We start from the raw sequence: 22,649 nt of genomic DNA on the forward strand, positions 1-22,649 counted from the left end.
TCTGTTTTCTAATTTTCTTCATATAGATGAGACACAATTCTCTAAATTGCTTTTCACAGCTCTCTTATTACTGTTCTTTTAAATGTGCTTAATTATTTTAGATGACATAGAATAAAATAGTCTTACCATCATAATTTTGACTAGATTACTACTGGTAAAAAGAGGCACCTATTAAGATTTTATATGTATGTTTGCATCTGAACATCTTCCTAACTTCTCTAATTAATTTGAATATTTTTTTTAAATTTCTTGAGTCTTCTAGAACAAATCAGTGATTTGTAAAATAACTTTTCCTTACTTTAATAGTGGTACCTATCTCCCTTTATCTCTTTTATTGTTTTGCAAATTTACCAAGTAATGTTAAATAATAATGATATTAGGGTTTTATTGTTGTTGTTCCTGAATTTCAAAGGAAATATTTCTGTTGTTTCAGCATTCAGAATGTTGCCTCTAGATTTTTATATTCATTGTTAAGGACATTTTCTCCCTTGCTTACTTTCCAAGACTTTTTCTCAGGAATAGATACAAAATTTTATGGGATCATTTTAGGACAACTGTGGGAGTAATCATGCTGCTTTTCTTCTTTGACCTATTACTGATGGGCAATATTAATAAATTTATTAGTTAGAAGTGAACTTGTATTCTAAGAATAAAGTCTGCATACTATTCTGGGCATATAATTCTTCTAATATATTACTATATTATTTTCATTGGTTTATTCCAGATTTGACATGTACCTCTAAACTGTCATTTTGGAAATTGTAACCTGGCCACCTCCTTCCCCATACTCTGGATGCCTTTTATCAAGTGTTTCCCTTTTTAAAAATAATAATAATAATAATAATAATAATAATAATGATAGGACCATCTAGCACATTATGTAATTAGAATGAAAATTCCATAAGAGCAGAGGTCTTTGTTTTATTTATATGATGCATTTAAGATCTTATAAATGTACCTGACACACAATTGGTATTTAGTGGGTTTAAATTAATATTTCTTAAATAAATTAATGAATTATCTCTTTTATTGAAATTTACATTCTTCTTCAATCATTTTATACTACAAATTACACATTCTTTGATTTTTTATTTTGAGTCTTGACCTGTTTAGGTACAATAAGACATAGAATTACATATATTATGCACATATTTTCTTTCCGTTGCCATCAGGAATGGAAAAATAGCTGAAGACAAAAATTCTTCTCATACACTTTTTTTTCCATTAAAATTGTCACATATTGTTCCATTACTTCCTGGTCCTTAACATTGCTGAAGAGTATTATGAAGCTGGCCTTAGTTTCTTTGTCTACAAACTTTTCTTTTTGTTTAGTGCCAGGATGCTTTATTCTTTTTTAAAAAATTTTTTAAATGTATTTTATTTATTTTTAAAGGGGGGAGGGATGGTGAGGGGCAGAGAGGGAGACACAGAATCCGAAGGAGGCTCCAGGCTCTGAGCTGTCAGCACAGGGCCCGACATGGGGCTTGAACTCATGCACCATGAGATCATGACCTGAGATGAAGTCGGCTGCTAAACGGAATGAGCCACCCAGGCGCCACAAGGATGCTTTATTCTTAAATTTTAAATACACAAGAAGAATACATTTATTTATTTTTTAAAAATTTTAAGTTTATTCATTTTTGAGAGAGAGAGAGACAGAGCACGAGTGGGGGAGGAGCAGAGAGAGAGGGAGACACAGAATCTGAAGCAGGCTCCAAGCTCTGAGCCGTCAACGCAGAGCCGGATACAGGGCTCCAACTCATGAACCATGAGATCATGACCTGAGCTGAAGTTGAATGCCTAACTGTCTGAGCCACCCAGGCGCCCCTGAATTATTTAAGAATATACAGACATATGGAATACATAAGGCAAAAATCCCTCTTACTACTTAGTCCTTCCATTCCCCTCTCACAGAACTCCTCCAAAATAACCTCACTCCTCAGCTGTAAATACTCTAGCAGTTGGCTATGTTTTTCTTCTAGATTTGTTTTCTATATATTTATATGAGTATAGAGTTTCTTCTTTCTAAAATGAGATCATATTCTTGTAACAAGGTGCCTGGAAGAGAACTTTAAAAATATTTTAGAAATAGAAGCTGCCAAATGCTTCTTTGTATAGATGGACACAGAAATTCACATTGAAACAAATTTTCTTGACCCACCACTAGAATGCCCCTACTTGATTGTGTAAATATTAGACGAGTAAGCACTTACCACCCTAGGGATAAGGGACAATAGAAACTTTTGCATCTTTGTCACATCTGCCTTTTAATTTTTTTTAATGTTTATTTTTTGAGAGACAGAGTGTGAGTGGGGGAGGGGCAGAGAGAGAGGGAGACACAGAATCCCAAGCAGGCTCCAGGCTCTGAGCTCTGAACTCCGAGCTATCAGCACAGAGCCCGATGCGGGGCTCAAACTCACAAGCAGTGAGATCATGACCTGAGCCGAAGTCAGATGCTTAACTGACTGAGCCACACACAGCTGCCTTTTCTGTGTCCCTAAGTATGTTGAGATATCTGGTCTTTGAGTAAAAAATGGGAAGTTGTAATAGGGGCCATGAAGCTGCCCCAGAAGACAGGTAAATGTTTCAACCCCTTCCCATTCAAAAATCAACATTACCAAAATCTCAGAAATGGATGAGGATGGTCCCAAACTAGCACAAGCATCCCAAAGTAAACAAATGAAGAGAAAATTTTTGAGTTCCTAGAATATTATGAAGAAATATGAGATGTATGACAGAGCTGGAAGGGGTGAAGAGCCCCAACAACATATCAGCATGTTAAGCTAGTCCAGAGCTTTCCAGCCAGTGAGAAATTTTTAATAATGGAGAATGGCTAATATATTTCTAGGAACAATTATGTCTGCTATTAAATTTGAGGGTGTTTTCTTTACTGACTATAGTTACCTATTAATATCTCTAAACCTTCCATAGAAATCTGTTATCTAAAATAACCTAATGTTTGTGGTACTTTGTGAGTATGAAGGAAGAGGAAAAGAGTCTATACAGACCCAGAAACAAAGAAAACTTTTTAGGGGCAGGCCATGATGAGTCAGTGGGATTCAGGATGGAACATAACATCAGAACATAAGCCCTTCCTGGAAATCCAAGGGACAGTACCAGTTGCAGAGGTAGGTGTACTTTGTACAATATTAGGGTGACTGCTTGAACAATCTTATTTGGACAATATGCAAAGGATAAGACTTGAAAGATGGAGAATTTGGGAAGTACTAGGTTGCAGATGCTTGAGTATAAATAATTCCCAGTTGGAATGGCCCTGCTCTAAAGGGTGTAGTGGGTAGCCTCTAAGATGGACCCCAATGATCCCCACCTCCCAATGTTCATGCCTTTGTGTAAGTCCCTTCCCTTGATTATGGATTAGATTTAGTGATTCACTTCTAGCAAATAAAATACAGCAGAGGTGATGGGATATTATTTCTAAGATTAGGTTACAAAAAGACTGAAGATTTCATCTTGGGCATTCTCTCTTACTCACTCTGAGGAAAGCCAGCTGCCATATTGTGAGCTGCCCAATGGAGAGGCCCACATGTCAAAGAATTGAAGGAGGTTTCCAGCCAGTAGTTAGCAAGAAACTCAGGCACTCAGGTTAACAGCCTGCAAGGAAATGAAGCATGCAAACAATCGCATACATGAGCCTGGGAAGGGATACTGTCTCCCCCATCTGTCTCTCCTCAGATGAGACCATAGCCATGACCTGCAGTTTGCCTACAACCTCATAAGAAACCTTGAGCCAGAACCCAGTTAAGTTACACCTGGATTCCTGACCTACAGAGACTGTTTGAAAATGAATGTGTGTTGCTTTAAGTTCCTAAGTTTTAGGGTAATCTGTTATGCAATAACAGATAATTACTTCAGTGGGAGAAATAATCAAGTATATGCCAGAGAGCTGATAAATTTGGTTGAAGACTCTGATTTGGGATTCTGAATGGAATTAAATGTTTAATAGAGTCAGAGTGTAGGAAATACAACGATATGTTGAAGGATGCATCATTGTATAAAGCAGCATGCCACAATATATTATACCAAAACATCTATTTTCATGATTCCACTTGATTCTTAAGATACGTATGTAAATGTGTTTTAGAAGAGACAACTCAAAGGCTCAGGAGGAGCCTGTCTTCCCTTCCTTCCCGGTGACATGCCGTGAAAACATGGAAAGTTACATAGGAATACTGTTCAAAAATCTAGTTGATACCAAGTAAAGCTAATCACAAAAGTGTAGAGAGAGCCTTAAGTGAGGAGAATCCAAGAGGTCCAGGGCATTCACCTACCAAAGGCTGCAGAAGAGCCACTCTCCTTGGACCTCTTCCCACTCCAGCCACACACAACAATGTCCTCAGTAATACATCTCTTTCTGGATGCTTTTAGGGAATTCAATTCCCAGGACTCAACATAGCTGAGGGCTTAATATAGACAGATGGGGGAGCACTGTATCCAGAGATATGAGGTTGATAGTATAAAAGACTAGAGGCAGAGAAAACACTAAAGCTTCCTTACTCTTATCAGTACGTTTTTTAGTACAGCCATGGGTTGTTACAACACATTCCCAGTATTTCCCATCCTTACATTTGCCTTGTTATCATCCTAAAAATCAATCAATATCTAAATACTTAATGGCAAATTTCTGTTCTATTTTAAACTGTGATTTTATTTAATATTGACTTTGCAAGTCCATTTCTAGAACCTGGCTGTAACAGGGGCCTGGTCAGTCAGATAGTATGGTGTTGCAGTTAATAAAGCAGTCTCTATATATACTGGTTGGATTTGAACTCTAGCTTTCCTACGCACTGGCTGTGTCACCTTAGGCAAGTGACTTAATCTGTCTAGGCTTCAGGTTCTTTACTTATGAGATGGAGATAATAATAGCACCTATCTGATAGAATTATTTTAAGGATTCAGTGAGTCAATGCTTGTAAAGTGCTTAGAACAGCAACAGCTCCACAAATGGGTTTGCTCTCTGTTCGCCATTAGTTTTGTGATAAAACAGCAAGTGATGGGGGAGGGGAGGGGTGTTGGTGGACAAGAAGAGAAACCTTAAGCTTGCTTGCCCGGTACAGAGTTCTTTTGCCTCAGGAGTCATCCTGACCCAGAAACAGAGTTAGTGGTGTGACATAAGGCTGTTTTGTGTTCCCTGAAAATCCCAGATTAATATTAACACTCATGGCATAGTCTCTGGAGGCCCAGACTTGGACCTGCTTACACTTTAGCCCTGTTGGCCCTTAACTCATACATATTCACTCAGACAAGTATGGTTTAAACTGGGAAAATAGTCAGCTTTTTGGGCCTTTGTTTTTTATTTTATGGTTTTTTCTTTTGAACAACAGATGATTTATTCTCTTGCCCCTCTGGGAGCAGAGCAGGTCATAAACTGAAAACAAATGTCTGCAGAAGAAAAAAAAAAAAACTTTCCAGACAACAGTTCTTCTAACAGACAGAACATTATCTATTCACTAGAGATAGCCAAGCTTGCCTGCTTACTATTTTTTAATACTCTAAAAAAAACCACCAACTCCCTGAGAGTGGCCACTTTTCCATGGTCATCTTTATCTAAAGTTGCACAGTGCATCAAATCCTACCCCCAAAGAATAGGGAATGGAGGCCCAAAGACTGACAAGCAAGAGGCATGAGCCCCCATCTCCATGGAACTTGTTCCTTAGGATAAACTCTGCTAACTTGGAGGGAGGCTTGAGGTGGGGCATGGAATTCTGCAGGGCATAAAGAACTCCCTTCCTCTACTGAACTAATCAACAACACAAGTGCACACTCAGAGTCTCTCTCATACATCTCGCATGCACATTACTAAATTTCACATTTACTCTAAAGTTTTGTGTATATGTGTGTGCCTGTACACACACACACACACACACACACACACACACACACACACACACACCAGTCACCTCTAAACACTCACATCCTCAAGAAACATTCACAAATACAGGCTCATGGTAGTCATTGTCTACCATGTTGAGTCAGAGAAGGTCATGGAGGGTGAGGGCCTTACATCAGTTTGGAAAAGGGAGCTTTTTGACAGATTACTATCAAAGTAAAACTGATCCAAAAGCCCTTCTCAAGCCTTTTGTCAGGATTCATGAGGGTAAGGTGCTAAGCCAGGAGTAGCTCCCTGAGAGCATTTATTATTTGTCTTTAACTTCAGTTATTTGAAACCTGTCAATTTGGGGTAAGAAATTTTACCCGATTCTGAGATACTAGAATAGGTGAGAAAGACGAATTTTAGTCTTCAACCAATCAACATGCATTTAACAGATGCCTACTATGGGCCAGACAACACCCTGGGCACTGGAACAGGATCTACCCCCTTGTAGTCATAACAGGGGAGATGAAACCACACATATGAAACAGACAATCCAAGGTCGAGGTTATGCTGTCAATGCCTAAATGGACCTTGTCTTGTAAAACATGTTCATTTTGGCAATGGAATACCTATATCCAGAGACTCATTTACTTATGGCCACACAACTAGATAATAGACAGATGCTTTTTGATATAGTTTCTCTCTCCATCCATCTGCATTGTTTCATAATTCTATATTAAAAAAAAACTTTAGCATAGTTCTATGTTTTATCTAGGTACCATGGTCTGTTCCTTCTCCAGAATTGGGAGGTCCCACAGGATAAGAGCTGATATTATATATTTTCAAAGGTCACAGTGACTGACACAGTCATAATTATCCAGGAGGTGCTCAGTTCATTAGCCTGAACTGATCCTAAATAGTCCAGGTAGCTTTGCTGTTGGCCCAGGGCCCTATTTGTTGCACAAGAAAACAACACAGGTAATAGAGAACTAAATCTTGGATGCAGATTCAAGGTAAAATATTTCAAACTTGGCATAAAAATTACAGACATGTTTCCAAGCCCTTCTGTTTTCTTATTCATTTTGACCTTAGGTCTTGTATAATTATATGGACAAAGGTAATGCATTTTTATTTCAGCCAGCAGGAAAAGGTCAGCATCCTCAGGGTGCTTTTGACTCTTCATATCCATAGACAGAATCTTGAAAGTTTTGATATATTTCTCCTAAGGTTTTTTTTTTTCCAAATTACACCAGGTCATCAAATCATCAAACATTTATTTCAACAAAAATTTTTGAAATCATCATGCCAAGTACTGGGTAAGTTGTTGGCTACAAATTTGCCTGGCTGAATTATTGAACACGTGCTTTATGCCCAGGAAAAAAAATAACAGCACAGCTGTTGTATTACCTCCCTAGGGCTGCTATAACAAATTGCCATAACCTTGGGGACTTAAAACAACAGAAATTGATTCTTTCACAATTTTGGAGGCTGGAAGTCCAAAATCAAAGCGTTGGCAGGGCCACACTCCTCCTGGAAGCTCTATGAGAACCTTCCCTTGCCTTTTCCTAGCTTCTGATGGCTGCTGGCAATTCCTTGACATTCGCTGGCCTATAGCTGCACCACTGCAGTCTCATCTCTGTCATCTGCTCTGTGCCCTCTCCTCTTCTTAGAAGGAGTTCCCCCTAAATACAGGGTGATTTCACCCTGGATCCTTAACTCATCACATCTTCAAAGACTATGTGTTAAGATAAGGTCACTCTCTTGAGGTTCCAGGTGGACATGAATTTGGGGGATGGGGGATGCTATTCAATAGCTGTTACTGCACTTTGCTCGCTTGGGTCTGCAGGGACAAGACTGACAGTAAAAGACATGGCCATGGAGGGAAGCTTCACTTTTTTCCCCATGAACCAGTTCCTCCCATCTTGCTTCTGGTTCTCCACAGTCTTACTCCCTGTCCTGCATTCACTTGGAATTCTCATCTCCTAATTCATGTGACTCTTTGGCATATGACACTGGTTCTTACGTGTTCCAAGCTACTGCCCTGTGAGTACCCTGGCCCATCTGGATTTGAGTGCTACCTGTCATCATCCACCATTTTTTCATTTAATGAATATTCCCTGGATACTTCCTAAGAGTCAGGCACTGTCCTGGATGCTGGATTCTCAGCAATGACAGAAAAAGTCCCTATATATCATGAGCAATGAGGAATGGAATTGAGGAAAAAACAAGCAAACAGATACTTGGCACCTAGAAGTTTCTGGTGCATAGTAGGTGTTTGATAAATATTTGTGATTTGGTAGAATTAGCAAGATTTTTTCTGATAGTGATAAGTGATATGAAAGAAATAGATTAGTGTGAAATAGGGCATTTAAATAGGGTCAACATGGAAGGCCTTTCTATGAAGGTGTGTTTAAGCTAAAATAGTAAGAAAATGAAGGAGCCATCTGAGGACATATGTCTAAGATAGAGGAAGGAGCAAGTGAAACACCACTGAGCTGAGAACTGATTGTATTTGGGGGAAGAAGAAAACAATGTGACTGGGGAGAGCAAGGGGGAGAGTAATACAAGGTTGTGTCAGAAAGGCAGAGGGGATTCCACTCAGTTATGCTGGACACTATAGATCAAACAAAGGAGTTTGGATTTTTAATTTCCACTGCAATTGGAAGCCATTTGAAGTTTAGGTAATGAATTGATGTGATTTAACTCATGAGTTAATAGATCACTGTAGCTGCTCTTAGAAAAAAAGGATTGTAGGAGGCAAGACTGGAAGAAGAGAGAAGAATGTTTTAGCACATAAAGAGGTTATAGGTGTGAAAGATATTGATTCCTTCAGTCCTTAGTGTAACCAGAAGACTGAGCTGGCCAAAGCCACAGGGTTGGTCTGTCTACAAACAGACTCATCCATTAACCTGAGCTTATTGAATAAATAGCATCATTTTCCATGTCTGCCACAATGTGAAAAAGATTGGAAAGCACTGCACTTATGAACATTTTTCATGTTTTCCGACCATCAAGCTCCTTTTATACACTCTTACTGTGGAGAATTTCCCGCTGCGGTAACCAGTTTCCAAGATGGCTTCCCACATCCTGTTATTCACACCTTTGTGGAGTTCCCCACACTCCGTATAAAAGTTTAGTTTGTGTAACTAATGGAATATGACAGAAGTGACTATATCTCACTTCAAAAATTAGGTTATAAAAAGCTGTGGCTTATATCTTGGGTTCTTAGATATACTCTTAGATAACTCACTTTGAGGTAACCAGCTGCCATGTCTTGAGAATACCCAGCCATTAGGCCTTTCCAGCTTTAATTCCTCTCCCCCACCCCAACTCTATCCTTGGAGGTCTGTGTTCAAAGGTAAGAGCCATCTTCTGTGTTTTAACTTGCATTTGTGTTTGAAGTTCCATAGAACAGATTTACCCTTAAGTGAGCCTAATACTACTGGAGACCAAAGGAAAATAGGAACATAATTCAAGGAGAAAGAACACTTTAAACACTTTTTTCTCTCTTTTTTCTGTTCTTTTTTTAAAAAATATTTTAGTGTTTGTGTATTTGAGAGAGAGAGAGAGAGAATGCGAGTGGGGGAGGGGGGAAAGAGAGAGAGGGAGACAGAATCTGAAGCAGGCTCCAGGCTCTGAGCTGTCATTACTAAGCCGGACACAGGGCTTGGAACCCATGACCCATGAGATCATGACCTGAGCCGAAGTCGGACGCTCAACGAACTGAGCCACCCAAACGCCCCTACTTTTTCTTTCTTGAATAATATGTGCAAGACATTTTTCTCCAAAATGGCATAATAAAAATCTAAAAGAAAAAACAACTTCACAAAACAAGCTTTGACTATATCTTTTAATATCCAAAACATTTAATTTTTAAAAATTTTATTTATTTTATTTTATTAATTTTTTTTTAATTTTGAGAGACAGAGAGAGAATGGGTGAATGTGTGCTAAGGACGGAGAGGGTGGGGTGGGGCAGAGAGAGAGGGGGTGAGAGAAAATCCCAAGCAGGCTCTGCCTTTCAGCACACAGCCTGACAAGGGGCTTATCTCATGAATCTCCAGATCATGACCTCAGCTGAAATCAAGAGTCAGATGTTTAACCAACCAAGCCACCCAGGTGCCCCTCCTAAGCATGTTTAAAACAAAAAATGAACAAGACCACCTCTTGCTATTTTATTGAGTCAGCATCCTTAAAGCCGTTCACAAATAACATTATGTTGCTTTAAATAGAACTGTTTCAAACAGGAGAACCAATATATAATGATCCCTTTTTTTACATCTAAAAGAAAATTAAGGCTTGTGCTTTTATTTTAATCAATGAGAGCTAAAGTTATAGTTTAAAAGGTACACCTCTTCTTCTAATTAAACCCTCAAAGCCAGGCAACCATCTACAGTTCATTAAAGTTCAGATTTTGCACAAAACCTTCATTATCTGCTCTTGATGAGTTTCCCTTCCTTTCCATACATTGCATTCTAAAAGAAGAGATCTGATTTCAAAAGACCCTTCAAGAAATGAGAAATAAACCCTTACCTGGGCTTACAATTGTACCCTGATGAACCTGAAGACTTCTAACCTTTTTTGGAAACAAATATCCTTCCACGGGGAATAAAATGGTTCAAAAGAAGAAAAAATAGTTTATTTGCTACATCCATTTGTATCTAGGGAAGCTGCTTTGTACTGCAACAGAGAAAGTCCATTACTTCCTCAACTGGCCAAGCCCTGAAAAGAGTTCCTTTTTTTCCAACAAGAAGTCAGAGATTATTTCTTTCTCTCTCTCTCTCTCTCTCTCTCTCTCTCTCTCTCTCTCTCTCTCTCACACACACACACACACACACACACACACACACACACACACACACCGTGTATTTTAGAGACCCATAGGGAAATGAGAGAAAAGAGATAATAGAGAAACAGTAAAGTATGCCCAAGCACAAGGAGAGAAAAAGTATTTGTGTGGTAGAGGACAGCAATTATTTTGCAGTTATTGAATGGCAGGAAAACTTACATCTGGTTAGTGGAAACTCTTGGTGCAAAATCTGAAGTTTCATAAGTTGCAGATAGAAAAGTTGAGGTCTCTGTGTTGAAAAAGGCAATTCTAATGCCAGCACGAAAGGCAGAAGTACAGAAGAAAAGTAGCAAGAGAATGCATTCTGGGAGACCCAGTGGAGAGAATCCAGAATGCAGTGGGATCTTAGTCATGTGGGAATGGGTTAGCAGAATAACAGATCAGAGTGTTTTACTTGTAGTTTATCACATAGTCAGCTGGGCTTTAGTCAATTCTTTTCTTTTTAAGTTTATTTATTTTGAGAGAGAGAGAGAGAGAGCACATGGCATGGGCAGAGAGAGAAGGAGAGAGAGAATTCCAAGCAGGCTCTGCATTGTCAGCACAGAGCCTAATGTGGGGATCGATCTCATAAACTGTGAAATCATGACGTGAGCAGAAATCAAGAGTTGGATGCTTAACTGGCTAGGCCACCCAGGTGCCCCAATCAATTTTTCAATAAGCTACATGTAATTCATTGCAGAGTGTGGATTTGATTTTCCTGCAATTGTCCAAGGGGATCATAAGGGTCTCCAAGAATGTATATAAAACTTGAAAACTCCTGCCAGACTTTTCTGATAAGAAATTCACGGGGAGATGTATTGTGTGATAATTGAAATCTAACTCTCCTTGAAGTCTTGGAATCTCCCCAACGTGGGTTTGAATCTTCATTTCATCATTTGCTAACTGTGTGACCTTAGGCAGGTGACTTAGATCACAGGGTGTTAGTGTTGCCATCTCTAGAGTCAGGATGATAACAACATCTATTTCAAATGGTTGTGATTCAGTTAAGCCAAGAACGTAAAGCACAACATTTGGTATATGGTATGGAGCAACTGTTCAATAAATGCCAGCTATAAATGAACACTTAAGCCAATCTGTAAAGACCCCACAGGACATAAATGTACATTGGTCAGATCCTACCCACCCTCACATGCAGAAAACCAAATCGAGATGTAGATCTGATAACATCTACCAGAGTTGGTGAAGGCACAATGCCAGTTTTGCTCTTTTGACCTTTGGGTTCATTCAGCTTCAGGACGTGAACTCTGTGCTGTTACCTGAATCCACCATACCCACCTGTAAAGGAGAGCAGTGTTAAAGTCAGGTCTCAGGAGTCACACAGTCCATCATGACTGCTGACTAGCTTTGTGACCTTGCACAGGCTACTTAATTTCTGTGCTTATGTCTCCTCAGTTGAAAAGAAGAGATAGTTAATAACAATACCCTGTTCCTATGGTTGTTATGGAGATTATATGAGCAATATATTTAGAATATTTTTTAGAGTATCTAGCACATAGCATTAGCTCAAAAAACTATAGAAAAATATAATTATAATAAAAAATTTGAAATGGACCTCTAAGATTCCAAATTCTACTTTGCTTCCTGATGAAAGCTTTGAAGAATGGATTTATGGAAAGGAAATGAGAGAGAAGAAAATCAGGAGCAAGTAGGTTAGAGGAGGGAAAGAAAAGACAGGAAAATTTGCCATTGGGATAACTCAAAGTTTAAGCAGTACTAAGAAGACAACATTTAAATAACAAATAAAATATATAAGAAGAAAGCTTAAATATGGAAATTTAATATTCAACCCAGAAGTTCTATCAAAAAACCCTTGCATGTAGTGAGGACTCAGTAAACATATGATTAATTGGTTGGCTGATTAAATATGACTAAATACTGAGCTCTTCAGCAGACAACCTAAAGTTTGGTTCTCTGGATAGAATGAAGGCTAAGAAAAATATATGGTCTTAGGGTCTTCTGAATAAGGCTAGAGAGACACTGAGATGGATTCTCTCCCTCCTTCCCTACCTCCCCTTTCTCTCTCTCCCTCTATTACTCTCTCTGTATAACCAGACATTTTTGTCCAAGCCATTTATTGATAAACAAAAGATCAAGAAAGGGATTGTTGAGCACTTCTTTAAGTGCTTAATGCTAACACTGTTGCTCATAAACACGCACATTGACCCCTTTTCTTAATAACCAAGCACTTGAGTGCAGGTCAACCTATTTTTAACACTGAGGATGGAAGGAAGTTTGATGTGGAAGACAAGGAAAGATTCTTTTCTTCTGATGCCTCTTTAGCTAGTTGGATGTTTCATCACCACTGTGACACAGTCTAGTCAGTTTTGGACTTTATCCCTTTCCAGAATCCAGAGTGACTCCAGCAGTTTCCCAGACCTGTCTAGGGTGAGGGACATTAGCCACTTTGAAAGGCAGCTCCAGGGACACAAAAAGTATTACAAAAACATTACTTAGTGGCAGAAGGTACTTAGGTGTAGGTTTTTCTCAGTCAGCAGAAATCTGACCTCTGCTCCCTCCCCCACCCTTCCCTAGTCCTCATTCTGAAAAGACGAAAAAATGTAGAACCATGAGTATCTACTAAGAGGAAACAGCAGAGGAGTGCCAGGCCCTCTGACCCAGAACATTGCCGTCTGTTCCTTTTAATATACTCCTTTTATGGTTTATCTTTTAAATACTAAAGCTAATAAATCTCTACTCTCTTTAAAGTCAAAGAAATTGGAATTATAACTTTATAATTGGCAATCATGAAACTGGGAGGGAACAAGCACAGCTCAGGAAGGAAGAATAAAGATTTTGAACATTCCAGAACAACCTGTTATTTAGTGTAATGATAATGGACACACAGGCAAAGCGGAGCCACCCAATCCCAAATTTCCCATTTCATCTGTTAAGAAAAATTCACTCCAAACAGGGAAGGATTAAGTTCACAGATTTACAAGATTGATGCCCAAGATGAGAGAGTGGTTGTCACAGAACGTGAGTTCATTCCTGTCTCCTGGTCCAGGTGAATTATAGTGCACATTCTAAAGCAAATGTGAGGTCGAATTCCTATCAGGGTTAATTAAGCAGGTCTGGGAGTGTTTCACAGGAGTGGTAATCACTGGGAAATAGCATGGGCTCACTAAAAACAAGTCATGTCAGTTGTTTTCTTTTGTTAAAGGCAACTACCTGGCAAGGAACTGAATCAAACAAATGCCAATGAATAGGAAGTTCTGCCATTAGGAATGCCAAACCACTTCCCAAGAACAGAATCTGGGTCTTAGAAGCAGGATATAGTTTAAGAGCAGCATGAAAGATTTATAAGATTTCATTTTTTAAAATTATTTTTCCCCCAACTTTATTGGGGAATAATTGATAAGTGATATTGCTTATAATTAAAATGTACAACATGATGATTTGGTGTACATATACATTGTGAAATGATTGCCAAGATCAAGTGAATTAACACATGCATCACCTGTTAAATTTTTACTCTTTTAAAAACTTTTTGTTCATGCGGTGAAAATATTTAAGATCACTCTCAGCAAATTTCAAGTAGACAATACTGTATTATTAACTATAATCACCATGCTGTACATCAGAACCTTACAACTGAGAGTTTAGCATATATCTCTCCATCTTACCAATCCCCAACCGTTGGCACCCATCATTTTACTCTGTTTCTGTGAGATCAGGTTTTTTTGTTTGACTGGTTGTTTTTGATTTTTAGATTCCACATGCAAATGATACCATGCAGTATTTGTCTTTCTCAGTCTGGCTTATTTCACTTAGCATAATTCCTTCCAGGTTTATCCATATTGTTAGAAATAGCAGGATTTCTTTATTTTTTAAAGCTGAATAATATTCCTGTGTGTGTGTGTGTGTGTGTGTGTGTGTGTGTCACATTTTCCACATTTTCTTGATCCATTGGTCCATTGATGGACATTTAGGTTGTTTCCATCTCTTGTTTACTGTGAATAATGCTACAATGAACATGGAGGTGCAGATGTCTTTTCAAGATAGCAATTTTATTCCCTTCATATATATATCCAGAAGAAGAATTGCTGAATCATATGGTTGTTCAATTTTAATTTTTTGAGGAACCTCCATTTTGTCTCCCATAGTGGCTGCACCAATTTACATTCCCACCAGCCATGCACAAAGGTTCCCTTTTCTGCACGTCCTTGTCAACCACCATTCTGACACCAGAATATCACTTTCACATATTCTTTTGGTTAAAGTAAGTCACAGGGCCAGCCCAATTCAAAGGGGAAGGGAAATAGACTCAACTACTTGGTTCAAGGAGTGGTAAAGTCATGTTGAAAAAGGACATATGGAGTGAGAGGGATGGTTGTGGCTGTCCCTGGAAACAATCTACCAATTTGTCCTTGGGAAATTATTTAGCCACCTGATTTCACATGCTTTACCTATAAAATGGGAAATAATAACACCGACTTCTTAGGAATGTTGGCACTAATAAATTAAGAAAGTGTGTTTAGCATCATCTAGTACATTGTAGACACACAACAGCAACAACAAAAACATATGTTGATTGAGCCCATATTATGTGGCAGCATATTCCAAATACTCTATGTAATCTTTATAAGAATTCATTGATGCACATATTAGTATTATCTGAAGAGAAACCCTAGGCACAAAAATTTTAAGTAACTTCCACAAGGTTGGTTCCACAGTAACCATTTTCTCTAAATTACAAATGTCTTACTGCCTGCTACCTCCAAAGGGCACTTCTTAGTTTTTGTCTCTCTAGGCTCTGTTGACAATTGATGCTGTGGATCACTCCTCCATCAGATGCTCTTCCTCCTTTGGCTCTCATGACTCCCCTCTGTCCGGGTTTTTTCAATCTCCTCCTTACTGAAGCACATTTTAAATGGCAAAGCTCTCTCCCAATTTTCCAGCTCTCCTTGCCTGGATGAACCCATCCAATATGGCAACTAAACTCTAGGCTTCCAATTCTAAGTATCTTCCGCTACTTACCAGGTATGACCTAGGTCAGTTTGTGTAACTTCTGTGTCTTTCATTCTGTCTCATCCCATTGGTTGCAGTCTTGTCAATTAAACTTGAAATGTTTCTCAAATTTAGATGTTCTTGGCAATCAGCTGGTGCCTTTGGCCTGATCTAGGCCCTTATCATATCTGGCCTGGTTTATCAAAGTTTGTTCTTAACTGGACTTTTCACTTTCAGTTCGTCTTTGAGGTACTCACATCAGTGGTATATTTCTACATGTTTTAACACACACCCTCCTCCCCACCATTACTATACTAGCACTAGCATCCTACTCTCTGCTTCCCCCTCCGCTGTCACATGGTCTTTTCCTTCCTTTCAAGGACCAGCTTCTGCTCTGTATCTTCCACAGGCTCCTTCTCAGCTGGCTTCTTCTCCCTCCTAGTTTTCCTAGGACACAGAGTCTGCTAGTCTTTTCATTGTTTGGAGTTATCTTTATAACTCTGCATTCTCTCTACTGGTCTAATATAAGATCCTGAGGCCCTAGCACCATTCACAGCAGGATTTCAAAGCTGTCTGTTGGGTGAACACTCTGTAGCATCCTGAAATACCTAACTGCACAGTATGATTTGCTATGAGGTGTCCCTAGCAACAGCACAACCTATGGCTAAGAGTGCCAGTTGTAGAGATTCTACTGTAATTGTTTTAGAGTAAGGCTTTGACACGAGTTTTACTTAAAGCTAATAATAATATTATTAACTTTATTATTATTACTAGTATTCGAGGTTACTCTGCCTCCTCAAGTATGAACTTGGGCTGGTGAACTGAGCCTTTATGAGCCTCAGGTTTTTCATTGGTAAAATGAGGGTAACAGTTATGTAGACCTTGGGGGGCTATCAAGGGAATGAAATGAGATTCTATATCTAAAAGGCTTGTGGTATAGTGCCTGGCACCCCTCTCCTGCTCCCCTCCCCACCGGAGTTCAGTCTTCGTAGTTATTTCTGTGTTTACTGCCTGGGAGTGTGAAGAGGTGGGTGCATAAGAGGTGGCCAACGTTCTCTTCCCCAAACCTCAGATTGTGTGATAGTCTAACTTGGTGTGTGCAGGAGACACGCTGGCAATCCTCGGATTTCTAATCAGTTGCTTAGAAAACCAGCCAGGATCTGTGTCCCAGCCCCTTTCTCAGGAGCCATTTATTTGACCTTATTTCTGATGTGAGAGCCTCCACCGTCTCCAAATCACCACTGTGGTGGAAAAGATCCTGCACTTGGGAGATTCTTCCTTTGTTGGCAAATCTTGGCCCCGAACCCGCCTTTGGGGGTCTAGCACCCTTAGGCCCGTGATTTATGTCCAGACGGCGCTTTTCAAGTTCGAAGCCGGGACTAGGTTCTCCAGTTTGGGCGGGTGTGGTTCAGATTGCACCTTTCGCGCAGCGCACCCAAGAACGTGCTTTCGACGCACCGGGCGAGGGGCGGTGGGAGAGAGTGTTGGTTTGCAAGAGGACGGAGGGGTGGGATGGCGAGAATGCCCACAGCGCGCCCCCGATCACACTCCCCAAGCCTGGGCGCAGCCGCTCTGAGCGCCGGGTCCGGAGGCGAGTCCCGCGCTCCTCTAGGAGCGGGCGAGCGCCCTCCGTCCAACGCTGGCGCCCGAGCCGGGCCCACCGGGATCCCAGCCCGCGGCGCGCGCCACTGACCGGGCCCCGCCCCCCGGCGGCCGCGAGTGGCGGGCGGGGCGCCGGGAGAGAGGCGCGCGGGGCTGTGCGGCGCCACCTCCCCTCCGTGCCGGGGGAGGGAGGGACGGAGCGGACGGGCGGGAGAGAGAGAAAGCCCGACCGACCGGCAGCCGAAGAGCTGCATGCAACCGGTGGGAGGCCGGGCCAGCCGGGGCTGGGGCTAGGGCCGTTTCTTGGCGGCTCCCTGACGGAGAGCGCGGACGGCCCGGAGGCGGCGGCTCTGAGCTGGCAGGCGGAGGGTTGTCTCCCGCGCCCGCCTGCCCGGCTCGGTCCGAGGATGCGGGGGGGCGATGCCCGGGGCCAGGGACGCGCTCTGTCACCAGGCGCTGCAGCTGCTAGCCGAGCTCTGTGCCCGTGGGGCCCTGGAGCACGACAGCTGCCAGGATTTCATCTACCACCTGCGGGACCGCGCCAGACCCCGGCTTCGCGACCCAGGTGAGTGCAGCCGCCGCTGCTGGGCGCGACCGGAGGGCCCTGTGCTGGGAGTTGGGGCCGCACCGGGGCCTGAGGCAGATGAGCGACGCGGACTGGGGGAATGTGGGGGGTGGCCGCCGACCTAGAGGAGGGGATCAGGAAGCGGCTCGCCGTGGCCTGATGCTGGACCCGGGCGGGGACCCGGGCAGGGGCTGCTGCGCGGAGGCCGGGTCCGGGGGGACTGGGGCAGGGCTGGAGGGACCACGCCCGCCACCTGCGCTCCGGTCGCCCTCGCTCCAGGGGGCGGCTCCCGAGCTCCCGGCTCCGCGCTCCACTTCCCGGGCTCTGCGCTCCGGCCGAGGGGAGGCCGCGGCCGCTTCTCCGCGGTGGGAAGGGGGACGAGGCCGGAGGAAACTCTGGGAAGTTGGGAGTTGGGGACGGCCCCGGCTGCGGCTGAATCCCACTGGGCACTTCCCACTCTCTCTCTTGAGCGCCCATTTCCCTTCCCTGGTCTGAGGTGGGAAGGGCGGGGCGGGATCTGGCTCGGGGCCGGCTACGGGGAGCTCCGGGTCCTGGGCAGCCCGGCCTGAACCCGTTCTCGGCGGGTCGTTTGGCGTGGAGGCGGCCTGGGCCTGGGCTCCCGGAGCTACCAGCTGCCGTCGCCGGGCACAAACGGGTCGGTGGTGGGCTTGCTGGTCATGGCTGGGGCACCTGCACTTATCCCTAGTGGAAGTTGCACAGCTCCTAACTTTGGAAAGTTCGTTTATTTTGGCATTTGACCAATTAAGGTTAGAGGAAGGAGTTTTAGTGGAGCCATTTGCTTTTCCTAAGGGCCCTGGGTCTCCCACATTTCATCCACTGCTGTTTACTGGAAGACACAGTCCAAATGTTTACTTGAGATTCTTCTTACCTGGAGAAATCATTTTCTCGAATATTCTCTCAACCTAAATACAAAAAAAAAAAAAAAAAAAAAAAAGTATGCGTTAAAGATGGGATGAGAAAATGGCCTTTCCCCTTGATGTTCCTGTGTATAAATATTGGAAAGGAGCTATTGCTGTGCAAATTATCCAGTACAAATTTACCTCATTTTAAGCCAATCCATTATATGAAAATCTACTTGTACAAAGGATAATTATTTGATTTATAAAGAGATACACAGCGAGTCTGACTTACATAGCATTTCCTTGATAGTATATTCAAAATGGGTCGGTGGGGTGAAGACAAATCATCTGCCAAAAGTTTATATCAGATTTTCCCTACTCAAAGTCTATTTTTCTATTGAAAAAGAAAGATTATTGTTCCCTGTTGCCTGTGGTTACATTAATTAAGTTTATCAGATGATCACTAATGTGTTACTTCAAACTGCAGAATTAAGTCAAGAAATACTGTTGATCCCAAACAATTTCCCTGGAGGTTCAATGCCCAGCCTTTGTGTGGCTTCTTGCTGGCTGTGATGTGCTGCACAGACCACAGATACCAGTGAGAGCTCCTTGTTTCGTGAACTGGGAGCCCTGGATGATGTCCTAAGTGGGGAAAGTTCTCTCCTTGAGCCACGGGAACAAGAAAATTATTTAGCATGCTTCACCCAGAGCAAGTGTTAGTGTTGAAATGTCCCACTTCCTTGCCTGTGACTGTGCCACAAATTCCCATTGTTATCCCACATAAGTAGTCTCCTTTGGCTTTCTTTATAAGAGAAGATGAGTGAGGCCTCTTGCTGAGTCCATGTTTAACACTCCACATCTTTTTGGCTGATTTTATGCCTCTGCTTCTTTTAATACATAAGCTGGATTCCATGTTCTTGGGCTTTGCTTGGCCCCTGCACTGGGTTGCCCTTGAGGAAGAGTCACAGAAAAAAACTCCTTGCAAGAAACAAGTCTGATAACTTGGCTGAGAAGAAGCCACAGTTAAGAGTATGCCCTGCTAGTCCTTGAGTTCCTAAAAGTGCTATGGTGCTTTCCTAACTAGGGCATGGTGGTATCTAGGTAGCCCATGCCGCTCTGGATCTTTGGTTCAGGTTGGAAGTAGCCTGCTCCTGAGGCAGGAGTGGGGCACTGTGAGCATGGGGTGAGAGGGACGGAGGCTAAAGCCCACATCCAGAGTGCACCCTCTTTCCCAGGGCACTTCAGCTCAGGCCAGATCTCTCTTCACTTCCCTCCTTCCTCTCCTTGCCCACATTAATTCTTATATTAGATGCATTTATCTCTATCCCTCTGAAGCTGTTTGATTGTCTGAACCAAGAGTGGCTTTCATTTCGAGCTCTAAGAGCTGAGTGGCTTGAGTAGCTGCATTGCACAACACTGCACATGGTGCCCTGGCAATTGTCTAGTGTGAACCAAAATAAGCATACACACTGGTCCTGGGACACGGGTCCCTGACAAAGTCCTCTCTGTAAATGAATGACTTCCTTTTCTGCAAAGGGACTCAACTGAATGGCATTTGCCAGCTTTCTCTGTCCATTGTCTATCCATGCCTACTCGGTGGTAGTTAGATTTTCTCAAGCTCCACTGAGGAACTTTGGTTTTAGGAGAAGAACACAGACATCATTCCCTGTGGGGAATTATGCAGAGGGACACTGCATCGGATATTTGTTCATTTTTTTCAGAGGTGGACTATGCGTGGGTCACAGATCAGTGGCCATCCAGAAGGGTTATTCCCTGCCCAGGTAGCTGGGGTGCTCTGATGTGGGAGTACAGTACCTAGTCTCCCCTGACTTGGTGTTAAGAGAGGATTTGATGAAAGTGCAGTGTTAAAAAGTAAAGCTGAGTCACATTTGGATCTGGAATGCCTCACCCAGGCTTTCATCTGTATGAACTATGAAAGTAAAGTGCTGATCTTTAAGCTGAGTGTGAGCATTTTTTTTTCTCCATAGAGAGCAGTTAGAATCCTTCTGTTAAGTGTCTTTATGTTGTTTCATATATTGGGGATGTGGGACATAAACTTGCAAATCCCAGAGTGTAGCCTTCATGACAGAGGGAAGAGCAAGTACAAAGGTCCTGAGATAAGGGCATCCTTGATGTGATTCAAAGAACAGTGAGTTTAAGGGTGGCTGGAGAGAGAAAAAAATTGAGAATGATGAGTAACATGGTTGAGGGCTGGAGGGGAAAGATCACGTAGGGTCTTGTCAACCAGCAGAAGGACTTTGGATTTTACTCTCAACGAGAAGGGAGGGATTGAGCAGAGAAGTGGCAGCACTGGGGCTCTTTGCTGAGAAAATGCTGTTGAAGAACAAGGGGAGAGACAGAAACTTGATAGGAGGCTGTTGTCGTGATGCAGACAGAGTGGGAAGTGTGTTGGCCAGCGTTGTCATGATGGAGATGGTGACAAGTAACTGGGTTGTGGGCACATTTGAAGGTAGCTGCACTAGGATTTGTGGATGGGATGGATGTGTGGGGTGGGAGAAGTGGAGTCAAAGAAGACTCCAAGGCTTTTTGGCCTAGGTTACTTCCATTTACTTCAAGGGGTGGAGGGAAGAAGGAAATGAGGTTTCTGTGTTACTAAAAAATATTTTTTAAAAAATATTAAGTGTGTGATGTCTCTCAGTTCAACAGTCGCCTGAAACATGAATGTGTTCTTTAACAACATCAACTGGTCTATGCTCACATTTTGTAACTGGAGACTTCACACTCTCTCCTCAAGTGGGCCGATTGATTGTAGGACAGCATTTATTGTTAGAAGATTTTTTCCTGGTATGGAATGAAGAGTTCTGTTTAACTTTCACTCATGGACCTTGGTTGCACTTTTTTTTTTTCCCCAGTTAAAAACTATTGGTTTTTTCCTTTGGCTGTAAGGAGGTAGAGATGTTAGCTTTTCTTAACCCACTGTTTCCACATCTGGAAAAGAAGGGAGGATTGTGTCATGTAATTTCTAGGTTTTAACCACGTTGTATTATTTTCCTTATAAGCCTTTTCTTCTCTAGGGTGCCAACCGTGTCCATGCCAAACTCTTTATGTAGGTCATTTCATTTAATCCTCATGACGTCTTCTAAGACCTTGCTGCTCCAAGTGTTCATCTGTGGACCAGCAGCATCAGCATCATCTGGGAGCTTATGAGAAACACAGACTCTCAGGCCCCACCCAGACCTACTGCACATGAATCTGTGTATTAACAGGATCCTCAGATGATTTATAGGCACATTCAAATTTGAGAAGCATGGCTAAAAGAGATTGGTATTTATGAATAAACTGAAGCTCAGAGCTAAACTAGCAGCAAGGCCATGGGTTCCATTTGGAAAGGGTTGAGTCTAAGTCAAAGTAGCTTCTTAGATAAACACATTACATGTACTAAGAATCTGAGAGTTATTGTCAATGAAAATTTCCTAGGTCTTTTTTCATAAGAGCCTCCTTCAGACCTCCTTTGTCTATTGCGTTCTTCTATAAAGGATTTAGTCTCTAACTGTAGGTTAAATTCTACGCAGTTGTAAAGATTCAGCTTAGTTTTTAGGTTTTATGTTGACATTCCAGCTTTGTGTTTCTAGAGATTTTTCTTCATTTTGTGGTCAGGGTGTGAAGAAGAGCCTTATGGCTCATCATTAGTGACTTCTCTTTTCAAGTGGACATTGACCTTCTCAGGAAAAGCTCTTTCTAAACAAATGGTTTTCAACCTTGGCTGCACATTAGCAACATTTCAGGAGCAAACAAATAAAACAAACAAAGAGTTACCAATGACTGAGCTTTACTCTAGACAAATTAAATCTGAGTTTCTGGTGGTGGGGCCTGTTATCAGCATATTTTTTAAGTTCTGTTGATTCTAAAGTGTTGATTCCAAGTGGAGGACAACTGTTGAGACCATCAAGCAAAGGATTAAACCACCTAATCTGCTCAGCTCAGCTCAGCTCGTATTTCTTTCCTGAAAAATTAGGAAAGATGGTATGGAAAG

The 22,649-nt window shown here is 42.0% G+C and overlaps 1 protein-coding gene across 3 annotated transcripts in view; it reads left to right on the plus strand.

The window, feature by feature from the left end:
- The first annotated feature begins 17,362 nt into the window (after window positions 1–17,362).
- SYT9 (synaptotagmin 9) overlaps window positions 17,363–22,649 on the plus strand; it is a 196,051-nt gene continuing 190,764 nt past the window's right edge. The window contains exon 1 of one of the 3 annotated variants that reach the window (XM_058688102.1): window positions 17,363–17,795. In XM_058688102.1, the coding sequence (XP_058544085.1) occupies window positions 17,651–17,795 (145 nt within the window). In that variant the 5' untranslated portion in view covers window positions 17,363–17,650. The remainder of the gene's footprint in view (window positions 17,796–22,649) is intronic. The other 2 variants (XM_058688103.1, XM_058688101.1) reach the window with 2 other exon arrangements.

Source organism: Neofelis nebulosa, chromosome 10 (assembly GCF_028018385.1).
Source record: "Neofelis nebulosa isolate mNeoNeb1 chromosome 10, mNeoNeb1.pri, whole genome shotgun sequence".
Taxonomy (NCBI): domain Eukaryota; kingdom Metazoa; phylum Chordata; class Mammalia; order Carnivora; family Felidae; genus Neofelis; species Neofelis nebulosa.